This window comes from Bombina bombina, chromosome 9, assembly GCF_027579735.1.
Source record: "Bombina bombina isolate aBomBom1 chromosome 9, aBomBom1.pri, whole genome shotgun sequence".
NCBI classification, from domain to species: Eukaryota; Metazoa; Chordata; class Amphibia; order Anura; family Bombinatoridae; genus Bombina; species Bombina bombina.
Window position 1 is genome coordinate 229541753 of NC_069507.1, and position 12755 is coordinate 229554507.

General features: G+C 41.6%; 1 protein-coding gene across 4 annotated transcripts in view; it reads right to left on the reverse strand.

The window, feature by feature from the left end:
• LOC128640255 (pancreatic triacylglycerol lipase) overlaps positions 1-12243 on the reverse strand; it is a 165724-nt gene extending 153481 nt beyond the window's left edge. For 3 of the 4 annotated variants that reach the window (XM_053692682.1, XM_053692681.1, XM_053692684.1), the window contains exon 1: positions 1093-1188. In XM_053692682.1, coding sequence (XP_053548657.1) covers positions 1093-1173 — 81 coding nt within the window. In that variant the 5' untranslated portion in view covers positions 1174-1188. Of the gene's footprint in view, positions 1-1092; positions 1189-12219 lie in introns of those variants that run through there. The other variant, XM_053692683.1, reaches the window with a different exon arrangement.
• Positions 12244-12755: the final 512 nt, after the last annotated feature.

Sequence of the window (12755 nt, forward strand, 5' to 3'; positions counted from 1 at the left end):
ATATATATACACACATACATATATATACATATATATATATATATATACATATATATATATATATATATATATACATACATATACATACATATATATATATATATATATACACACGCCTGTATATATATATATATATATATATATATATATATATATATATATATATATATATATAGTTGTTATATATATAGTTGTTATGTAATATGTATTATCCATAATCCTATTCATGTCACTGACTCTATGATTCATGATGTTTTTTTCCCAGCAGCAACCATGATAGTAATAGCAGCTCCCCCCCCCCCCCCCCCACCCAGAACTTACATGGTCACCTGGGGACTGGGGTTCTATAAGTGAAGAGTAGACTGAAGTAGTGAACTGGATCTGATCATGTCTGAGTCTGACTCTATGACTGACTGTGCAAGTGTGCATAGCTCTATAGGGACTCAGACTAATCATCATTTATTTATAAGAATAAGAATTCCTGGATGGCTCCTGGCTGTCTTATTATTTCATTCTAAACCCACAAAGCTAATGCTATATAACAGTCAGTCACACAGACCAGTGAGACTACAGTTTCCTTTTTTATACATATTTTTCATATAAATCTAATGGCACCACTTTTCTTTCAAAAACACTAAAGCACTACTACACGTGGTGCTTTTAGATTTATATGAAAAAATATATATATAAAAAAAAAAAAAGCAAACTGCAGTCTGTGGTCTCACTGGTGACTGTTCTGTGACACTGACTGGTTATATAGCATTAGCTTTGTGGGTTTAGAATAATACAGGCCAGCCAGGAGCCATCCAGGAATTCTTATAAATAAATATATATAAATGATGATTAGTCTGAGACTGAGTATAGAGCTACTATGCACTGTGACTGTTGCACACTTGCACAGTCACTTAGTCAGAGAGAGTCAGACATGATCAGAGTTCACTACTTGCTTCAGTGTCTACTCTGATTCTTTCAATTTCAAATAATGCCAGACATTCAGGAATAGTTCTTATAAATAAATAATGATATCCCTACCCTACCCCATAATCATAAATAATGTGTCCGGACAAAACACCAACCAGTGCAACCACCTACCTCTCTCAAAACCCCTGAAGTATAGCACCGGCTGTCTCTCTGGCCATCATGAACTCTGCTCGGTGGGAGTCGTGGGGCCATGGGTCACGGGGTGGGTGGACTGTGGGTGTCCCTCACATGCGGGGTGCGTGGCTCAGCCTAAATTTAAAAAACTTGTGTGTGACAACAACAGTCACAAGGGAAGGCGCCACTTCATCCTCATTTTCCCTCTCACAGCTCTATTGGCTGCCTGCCTGTGCGCCGCCTCCAGCTGTGACATCACTCACTGACAGACAGACAGTCTCTAGTCGTCTCAGTCAGTGAGTCAGATAGGCGGGCCCAGCGGCGGCCATAATATGATGCGCAGCGCAGTGCAGCGCAACTCAAGTCATTCAAGTGAGCGAGCTGCTCAGACTGAACTGCGGCTGCCCACACAGACACTGCCAGTGGCCCGGGCCAGGGTGCCCAACCCACACACTTAGCCAGCCTGTGGCCCTCCCCCTGAAGTGTGTGTGACTGTCACTCACTAGACAGAGACATCACATAAATATTTAAATACTCAAGCAACTGAGCTGATGCCGGCAGCCAGGCAGATCCGGCGCCCCAATGCTGGAGGCGCCCTAAGGCGGCTGCCTAAGCTGCCTTACACAAACGCCGGCCCTGGTGCCACTTCATCCTCATTTTCCCTCTCACAGCTCTATTGGCTGCCTGCCTGTGCGCCGCCTCCAGCTGTGACATCACTCACTGACAGACAGACAGTCTCTAGTCGTCTCAGTCAGTGAGTCAGATAGGCGGGCCCAGCGGCGGCCGTAATATGATGCGCAGCGCAGTGCAGCGCAACTCAAGTCATTCAAGTGAGCGAGCTGCTCAGACTGAACTGCGGCTGCCCACACAGACACTGCCAGTGGCCCGGGCGAGGGTGCCCAACCCACACACTTAGCCAGCCTGTGGCCCTCCCCCTGAAGTGTGTGTGACTGTCACTCACTAGACAGAGACATCACATAAATATTTAAATACTCAAGCAACTGAGCTGATGCCGGCAGCCAGGCAGATCCGGCACCCCAATGCAGGAGGCGCCCTAAGGCGGCTGCCTAAGCTGCCTTACACAAACGCCGGCCCTGAGAGAGATAGAGAGAGATAGAGAGAGAGAGAGAGAGAGAGAGAGAGAGATAGAGAGAGAGAGAGAGAGATAGAGAGATAGATAGAGAGAGCGATAGATAGATAGATAGATACAGTAGATAGATAGATATAGATAGGAAAGAAAGAAAGAAAGCTCTGCAGGGTAAGTATTTTCAAGCAAAATTTTAAAGCCTCCCCTGCTTCCGGGGTACTTGCTACGAAAAGTTTGAGAAAGGGCTCCAGATCAGGGATTTTTAAACCTGCCCTCAGGCCTCTCTAACAGGTCAGATTTTCAGGATATCTGAACTTGAGCAAAGGAGAAATAATCAACTGATTAGTAAACAAGGTTATTAATCTGCTCTCACTCAAGGTAATCTTGAAAAGCTGTCCAGTTATGACTGGGAACTCAGGAGGGTCAAAGTTATAGGACTGGAGTGTAAGCTTACACTCCAGTCCTATAATTTGGCCCTCCTGATTTTAATTATCTAGACCTATATTGGCCTGATGAAACAGCCTGTGAGCTGAGAAATGTGTCGCCTGTTATTTTTTAATAAACCATTTTTTATACTATTATCATCCCTATGGCTTGTTTGTTTTATGATACAATTTTTATTTTATTTGTCCACACTGTTGGAGACTAGGGATGGGCGAATGTGCAAATTTCCGAATTCGAATGTTAGAACGAATGTTATTACCGAAATTCGAATTACAAATCTGAATGTTAATACGAACGAATATTCTTAAAAATTCTATAATCGAATGCTATTTACAGTTTTTGAATGTCACTTTCGAATTTGAATGTTTATAATTAGATCGAATGTCCACATTCGAAATTTCGAATTTAACATTCTATTTAACAAATACTATTCAGAAGTTCAACAGTTCATGTGGTAGGGAATCTAGTAAATTGATACATAATAGATACAAATATATCAATTTGAATGTTTCTATTTCGATTCAATATTGCATAATTCGAATATTACATTTAAAGAAAGCATTAGAAATACTATTACAAAAATATAAATTCAAATTTTTCAAAACAAATATTTTCAAATGTAATCGTAAAATTCAAAACCGAACATTCGAAAATCGAATGTTAGAATGTTATGTAAATATTCGAAATTCGATTTGAACGAATGTGTTAAAATTTGTTTCATTTTTCGAAAGTTTGCGGGAGGCTGTGAGTTCCCAGTCTGCTCCTATAGCACCTGGTGGTGCGTCCTTCTTTGTGAGTATTTTGCTGATGAATTTACTATCACCCCTTATTCCAACTATGCTAGGCCATCGGGCGTCCATTGTGTTTTGTTCATTATATTCCATTTCACACGGAAGTGACTGATCCTTCTTGGAGATTAACCAGTGACCAGTGAGCTGGGAGGCTGCAATATCCCAGTAGGCGTATACAGCACCTGGAGGTGCAGCCTATTTATAAGTATCTCATCTTCACCTACACACTACCATCCACTGCTACTACTGTGCTAGGCCATTGGGCGCCCCTGTCTCTTGCCTTAGTTTTCTCAGCTTCTACCAAAGGGACAGCTGTGACCTCACCTGGGGAGCTGCATGATGACCTTTCATCATCTATCACTACATTTGACTTAAGAGACTTTTACAAATTTCGCTGCAGCCAACTACCGACACTAGCCTTGGACTCTGACTGTTTTTAGTGTATGTTTGGTTTAGTATTATCCCCCTTTTTTTTCCTTTCCCCTCCTCTGAGCTCACTCTGTCTTTTGATTCTTTGATCACATGTAATCTAGCCCAAAGATTACAAGTGGAGCCCTAAGTTATTGTGCACCAGCAAAGGGGCAAATTTGCAAGTGGCTGGATATTGATACTGTGAGCATGTGGTAGCAATTAGCACTCAGAAAATGAAACAGAGGTCAGACCTCTGGTTATTTTCTAAATGTGCCCCAAATGCCCTCAAATTTAAGTGTCCGTTTTCAGCGTAAAAACAGTAACGCAGCCATTACAAGTTGTGTTGTTATACCTATACCGCAAGCATTTTAGCCTGTAACGCAACGTCAATCCCGCACTCCAAAAAATAAGTTTTTGCATGGGATTTTTATAGCGCCAGTATTACAGGCTGTGCGGTGAGGCTAAAATGCTTGCGTTACAGCCTATACCGACACGATCCATACCACCATCTGAGAGCAGTAGTTATGAGTTTTGCGCAACAAAAATGTTTCACAAAACTCATGACTAAAATGTTACAAAGTACACTAACACCCATAAACTACCTATTAACCCCTAAACCACCACCCTCCTGCATCGCAAACACTATTTAAAATGTTTTAACCCCTAATCTGCCGCACGCCCACATCCCCGCCACTATAATAAAGTTATTAACCCCATTCCGCCGCTCCCCGACACTGCCGCCACTAACTAAACCTATTAACCCCTAAACCACCATCCCCCCACATCGCCACTACTAAATAAACCGATTAACCCCTAAACGGCCAGCCCCTCCACATCGCCACTAATAAATTAAACTATTAACCCCTAAACCTATCACCCCCTAACTTTAAATTAAAATTACAATATCCCTATCTTAAAATAAATAAAAACTTACCTGAAATTAAAAAAAACCTAAGTTTAAACTAACAATTAACCTAACATAACTATTATACTAAACTATTATACTAAAATTAAAATAACTACCAATTAAAAAAACTAAATTACACATTAAAAAAAACTAACACTACAAAAAAAATTAAGTCTAAATTACAAAAAATAAAAAATACTAAATTACGAAAAATAACAAACCTAAATTACGAAAAATAACAAAATAAATTATCAAAAATAAAAACAATAATACCTAATCTAATAGCCCTATAAAAACAAAAAAAAAACCCAAATAAAAAAACCCTAGCCTACAATAAACTACCAATAGCCCTTAAAAGGGCCTTTTGTAGGGCATTGCCCTAAAGAAATCAGCTCTTTTACCTGGAAAAAAATACAAAGACCCCCAACAGTAAAACCCACCACCCAACCAACCCCCCAAAATAAAAAACCTAAGCTTCCCATTGCCCTGAAAGGGCATTTGTATGGGCATTGCCCTTAAAAGGGGATTCAGCTCTTTTACCTAAAGTCAGAATAGGGGTTAATAACTTTTATTAGTGGCGGCAATGTCGGGGAGCGGCATTTTAGGGGTTAATAACTTTATTTAGGTGTCAGCGATGTCGGGGGCGGCAGATTAGAGGTTAATAACTTTATTTAGGTGTCGGCGATGTCGGGGGCGGCAGATTAGAGGTTAATAACTTTATTTAGGTGTCAGCGATGTCGGGAGCGGCAGATTATGGGTTAATAACTTTATTTAGGTGTCTGCGATGTCGGGGACGGCGGATTAGTGGTGTTTAGACTTGGGGTTTATGTTAGGGTGTTAGGTTTAAACGTAACTTTTTTCCCTATAGACATCAATGAGGCTGCGTTACGGAGCTTTTCATTCCGCGCTTCAGGTGTTAGTTTTTTTTCTAACACTCTCTCCCCTTTGATGTCTATGGGGAAAGCGTGCACGAGCACCTCAAAGCAGCAATTGGATTTTGTGCGGTATGGATCCACCAAATTGCTTGCACAAGGAGACTTTTCAGTGAAATAACGCAACTTTTGTTCCTTTCGTTTCACACCCTCTATTATTATTATTATTATTATACTTTATTTATTAAGCGCCAACATATTCCGCAGCGCTGTCCATGGATACAATTCATTTAAATAAAACAATACAAGACTTGTAAGAGACAGGACAAATTTTACAAACACATACAGGAGGGATTGAGGGCCCTATTCCCGTGGGAATTTACAATCTAAAAGGGTAGGAGGTTGAGAAACAGAAGGTGAGGACTGCAAGATTGAGAAGGATGTTAATACAGAGTTAGATGAGGGAAATATTAGGTAAGTGAAATTAATTTATTATTGAGTTGGGTGGTAGGCTTCCCTGAACAGAAAAGTCTTCAGGGAGCATTTAAAGGAAGAAAGATTAGGGCAAAGCCTGACAGCACGAGGGAGAGTGTTCCAGACGGTAGGTGCTGCACGACAGAAGTCCTGCAGTCTAGCATGAGAGGAGGTGATAGTTGTGGATGCAAGGAGCAGGTCATTGTTGGATCTTAGTGGACGGGCTGGAGTATACTTGTGTATTAGAGAGGATAGGTAGAGGGGAGCGGCGTTGGTGAGAGTTTTGTATGTAAGGGTGAGAATTTTGAATTTAATTCTGCTGTGAATGGGGAGCCAATGAAGGGACTCACAGAGAGGTGCAGCAGATACAGATTGACGGTAAAGGTGGATCAGCCTGGCAGAGGCATTTAGGATGGATTGAAGGGGGGAGAGGCGGGAAAGAGGAAGGCCAGTGAGTAGGTTGTTGCAGTAGTCAAGTCGGGAGATAACAAGGGAGTGGATTATTTGCTTTGTGGTGTCAGCGCTCAGAAAAGGGCGAATTTTGGAAATATTGCGTAGATGATTGCTGCAGTATGTAGAAAGCGATTGGATATGGGGGATGAAGGATAGGTTTGAGTTAAGTGTGACTCCAAGGCAGCGGACTTGGGGCGATGGGGAAATGGTGATGCCGTCAACAGGGATAGAGAAGTCAGAAGTCGGTGTAGAGCTTGAGGGGGGGTAAGAAGGAGCTCAGTCTTGGACATGTTAATCTTTAGGTGGTGAGAGGCCATCCAGGAAGAAATACCAGATAAGCAGTTGCTGACATGAGAGAGGACAGAGGGAGAGAGAGCAGGGGTGGAGAGGTAGATCTGGGTGTCATCAGCATAGAGGTGATATTTGAAACCATAACTGTTGATAAGTTTACCCAGCGAAGAAGTATAGATGGAGAAGAGTAGAGGACCCAGAACAGATCCTTGAGGTACTCCAACAGACAGAGGCATAGGAGAGGAGGAGTCGCCGGCAAATGACACAGAAAAAGACCTGTGAGAAAGATAGGAATGAATCCAGGAAAGAGCAGTGTCACAGAGGCCAAAAGAGCTAAGGGTCTGTAGGAGGAGGGGGTGGTCAACTGTGTCGAAGGCAGCTGAGAGGTCAAGTAAGATGAGTATAGAGTAGTGGCAAATATTTTTAGCAGAGAGAAGATTGTTTGTGACCTTGGTAAGGGCAGTCTCAGTTGAGTGTTTTGGGTGGAATCCGGATTGCAGTGGGTCAAGCAAGGAGTTGGCGGACAGGAAGTGGGTTAGGCGATTGTAAACTAGTTCAAGGAGTTTTGATGTTAGTGGAAGCAGTGATATGGGGCGGTAGCTTTCAGGAGAATTAGGGTTGAGGGAGGGTTTTTTTGAGTATGGGAGTGACTTTTGCATGTTTGAAAGAAGATGGGAATGAGCCGGTAGAGAGAGATAGGTTGAAGATGTGGGTAAGAGCAGGAGTGAGGGTGGAAGATAGGGAGGGAATTAGATGGGAAGGGATAGGGTCGAGTGGGCAGGTAGTGAGGCATGAGGAAGATAGTAAGGAAGAAACTTCATTCTCAGTGGTTGGATGGAAGTTACAGAGGCTGGCAGAGGGAGTAATTGGGCCTGTTGTTGGAGTATTGCAGGTTGGTGTTGGGATGTTGCTTCGGATAGTATGTGTTTTGTTTAAAAAGTAGTCTGCCAGGTCTTGAGCACTAAAGACAGGGGGGGGGTGGTGGAGCAGGTGGGTAGAGGAGAGAGTTAAAGGTGGAGAAGAGTCATTTAGGGTTTGAGGAAAGAGTAGATATGAGAGAAGAGAAGTAAGTTTGTTTGGCTAAGTGAAGGGCGGAAGTGTATGAACGAAGAATAAACTTATAGTGTATGAAATCAGGTTCAGAGTGAGTTTTCCTCCAGACACGCTCAGCAGTATGGGAGCATTTTTGCAAATAGCGTGTTTGCTGAGCATGCCAGGGCTGTAACTGACGGCGTGGTGTTTTGCGCAGCTGGGGAGGGGCAAGTGTGTCTAATGCAGAGGAGAGAGTTTTGTTATAGTGGGCTGTAGCGAGATCAGGGCAGGTTATAGTGGAGGTGTGAGGGAGGAGATTTTGAATGATTTTTGAAAATTGGAGTGGATCCACGGCATGTGTATTTCTACAGGTGCGGGGGCGGGATGGAGAAGTGGGTTTAGCTGTTGCATTAATATTATAGGTGACCAGGTGATGGTCTGAAATGGGAAAAGGGAGACAGGGGGTGTCAGATATAGAGCAGAGGTAGGAAAATACCAGGTCAATGGAGTGTCCATCACGGTGATTCGGGAATGGGGTGGATTGTGAGAGACCGAAGGAGGATGTGAGTGAAAGAAGTTTAGAGGCAGCAGGGGCAGATGGGTTGTCAATGGGAATGTTGAAGTCCCCAAAAATTAGGGTTGGTATATTTGAAGAGAGAAAGTTAGGAAGCCAGGCAGCGAAGTTGTCAAAGAATTGGGAGGTTGGTCCAGGAGGGCGATAGATGACCGCCACTTTTAGGGATAGGGTGGAGAACAGGCGAATACAGTGGACTTCAAACGAGGAGAAGGAAAGAGATGGGATTGGAGGTAGGTATTGATAAGTGCAGGAGGGGGAGAGCAGGATGCCAACACCGCCGCCACGTTTCTCACCTTGCCTAGGGGTATGGCTAAAGTAAAGACCACCGTGTGTGAGAGCAGCAATGGAAACAGTGTCAGAAGGAGATAGCCAGGTTTCTGTAATTGCTAAAATGGTGAAAGCATTTGATATAAACAGGTCATGAATTGCTGTAAGTTTGTTGCAGACAGAGCGAGAGTTCCATAGTGCGCAGGTGAAAGGAGTGTATGCGTGTGGGATGCTTCGGATGAAAATGAGGTTATGTGTGTTGCTTTTATTAAAGTTTCTATATGGAGTGCAAGATTGGGTAATGGTGGGAATGAGGGTGGGCCCAGGATTTGGAGAGATGTCACCTGATGCTAATAGCATCAAGATGCAAAGTAAGAGTAGGTGAGAATGAGATTTATAGCAGTGGGGGCATTTCTGTGAGGTGATGCAGTTTAGTGAAATAGATTTTAAAATAGAAAGTATTTCGTGAGAGCTAAGGTATGGAGAGGAAAGGAGAGAGGGGTCTATATAAACTGCATGTGGAGAAGGGTAAGGTATGAGCATTTGAGCCTGCTTGTGGAATAGACATGAGACTGTTGAAAGATAAAGCAGTTCTGAAAACATAGCAGAATGTTAAGTGCAAAAGATTTTTTGAAATAAAATATTTTGCTTGCCTCAAATCTTCTTCAAATCTTGTTCAATTCTTGTCTAATTCTCAGCGCTGTCACTTAAAGATGGTCACTTAGACAGATGGGAGCTTAGAGAGATGGAATACTCTGCAAACGCTCAGGCCCCAGCTAACGCTCTCCCCTAACTGGTCCTAAATTTATAAGGCTACAGCACTCTATAACGGAAAACTCGTAATCTAGGCGCATGATTGTAAAATGTATGCCTAGCTTAACCCTTTAACGACCGAGGACGTGCAGGGTACGTCCTCAGAAAAAAGGCAGTTAATGCCTGAGAACGTACCCTGCACGTCCTCGGTGTGGAAAGCAGCTGGAAGCGATCCTGCTCGCTTCCAGCTGCTTTCCGGTTATTGCAGTGATGCCTCGATATGGAGGCATCCTGCAATAACCTTAAATGGCCATCCGGTGCAGAGAGAGCCACTCTGTGGCCCTCTCTGCACCGGACATCGGTGGCTGGTAACGTTGGTGGGTGGGAGCTGACTTGGGAGGCGGGTGGGCGGCCATCGATGGGCCGGGTAATGTAGAGGGGGGCGGGATCGGGGGCGGGGGGCGATGGGGGGCGCGCACAGGCGCGCGCGCGCGTGCACGCCGGGCGGCGGGGCGGGCGCGTGCACGGGGCGGGGAGCGGGTGGTAACCGCTACACTACAGAAAAGTTTCAGTGTAAAGCTTTTTATTTAAAAAAAAAACAACAGTCAAAGGTATCTAGGAGGGGGTGGGGGTTTGTTCTTTGGTGGGTAGGGGAGCTACACTACAGAAAATGGGGAAAAAAATAAAAAAGCAACTGTTTTTTTTATAAACTGGGTACTGGCAGACAGCTGCCAGTACCCAAGATGGCGGCCATTAAGGCAGAGGGGGAGGGTTAGACAGCTGTTTGGTGGGGGATCAGCCAGGTTGGGGGCTAAGGGGGGCTCCTACACAGCAGCATATGTAAATATGCTTTAAAAAAAAAAAAAAAAAAGCCTAAATATATATTTTATTTTAGTACTGGCAGAGTTGCTGCCAGTACTTAAGATGGCGGGGACAATTGTGGGGTGGGGGAGGGAAGGGAGCTGTTTGGGAGGGATCAGGGGGTCTGATGTGTCAGGTGGGAGGCTGATCTCTACACTAAAGCTAAAATTAACCCTGCAAGCTCCCTACAAACTTCCTAATTAACCCCTTCACTGCTAGCTATAATACAAGTGTGATGCGCAGCGGCATTTAGCGGCCTTCTAAGTACCAAAAAGCAACGCCAAAGCCATATATGTCTGCTATTTCTGAACAAAGGGGATCCCAGAGAAGCATTTAGAACAATTTGTGCCATAATTGCACAAGCTGTTTGTAAATGATTTCAGTGAGAAACCTAAAATTGTGAAAAATTTAACTTTTTTTTTAATTTGATCGCAATTGGCGGTGAAATGGTGGCATGAAATATACCAAAATGGGCCTAGATCATTACTTGGGGTTGTCTACTACACTACACTAAAGCTAAAATTACCCCAAAAAGCTCCCTACATGCTCCCTAATTAACCCCTTTACTGCTGGGCATAATACACGTGTGGTGCACAGTGGCATTTAGCATCCTTCTAATTACCAAAAAGCAACACCAAAGCCATATATGTCTGCTATTTCTGAACAAAGGGGATCCCAAAGAAAAAATTACAATCATTTATGCCATAATTGCACAAGCTGTTTGTAAATAATTTCAGTGAGAAACCAAAAGTTTGTGAAAAAATTTGTGAAAAAGTGAACGATTTTTTGTATTTGATCGCATTTGGCGGTGAAATGGTGGCATGAAATATACCAAAATTGGCCTAGATCAATACTTTGGGATGTTTACTAAAAAAAAATATATACATGTCAATAGATATTCAGGGATTCCTGAAAGATATTAGTGTTCTAATGTAACTAGCGCTAATCTTGAAAAAAAAATGGTTTGGAAATAGCAAAGTGCTACTTGTATTTATGGCCCTATAACTTACAAAAAAAGCAAAGAACATGTAAACATTGGGTATTTCTAAACTCAGGACAAAATTTAGAAACTATTTAGCATGGGTGTTTTTTGGTGGTTGCAGATGTATAACAGATTTTGGGGGTCAAAGTTAGAAAAAGTGTGTTTTTTTTCCATTTTTTTCTCATATTTTATAATTTTTTTTAAAGTAAATTATAAGATATGATGAAAATAATGGTATCTTTGGAAAGTCCATTTAATGGCGAGAAAAACGGTATATAATATATGTGGGTACAGTAAATGAGTAAGAGGAAAATTACAGCTAAACACAAACACCGCAAAAATGTAAAAATAGCCTTGGTCCCAAATGGACAGAAAATGGAAAAGTGCTGTGGTCATTAAGGGGTTAATATTTAACTGCTTCCTTAAAATCAACAATTAAAAGGACATTAAACACCAAACAAATGCTAAATAGAATGATGCATTCAAAGAAATGATTAGTTTCAGTAGCTGTTTAAAATAAGTGTAAAGTTTTAATGTCTATAAAACAATGAGAGCTGCCATGTTGTAACTGAGGTTACCTTCTCTGCTGTGGCCAATTAGGTACAGTTATAAATAAGTCACTAGAGTGTGCAGCTAATGGCTGTGTGGTATATAGCAGTGTTCTGCACTTCCATTTCTAACAGAAACTGAAAAGCTCACAATTTCAGAATGAAATTCCAGGAAATGGGGACAAAATAAATAATGAAACTATATTGCAGACTTTTTATATATATATATATATATATATATATATATATATATATATATATATATATATATATACACAATTTATCATTTTATATTACCACCTCAAAGTGTTTAATGTCCCTTTAATACGCAATGTCCCAGTAATTCTACATAAAGCACATGATAAAGCACTCACCTTGTCTATGTGTTACTGCAGTATATGTCCTTATGCAAGCACTCCTTATATACAAGCTGGGCAGGAAGTAGATACCCTTATGTGCTGATACCAAAGTTTAATTGAAATGTTTGATTTGAATTTTGAACAAATAATTCCGCAATGGCTAAGTTTGTGTTTTGGTACAATGTCTATATTTACAAATGCTATGTGTATATTTGTTTTGTGTGTGGAGATTAACATTTTGTACATTTCCAGATGATAGCTAAATAACAAACAATAATAACATTACGAGGGCCGGCTGATTACAGTCATTTAGAAAAGTTTTTCAAATGATTTATCTATAAAAATACATGTAGACTTAAATGTTTACTTTTGTAGAAAAATCATTAAAGGGCCATTATAATCGCTTTTTTTTTTACATATCAAACAATACTTTGTAATGTGCTTAACATTTTTTAAATTTAGACCTATTAAATGTGTAATCTATTTTTAATGTTATGTTTAATAAAAGATTTTCTACCTTCCACTGCCCATTAAATTTGCAGACTAAGTTC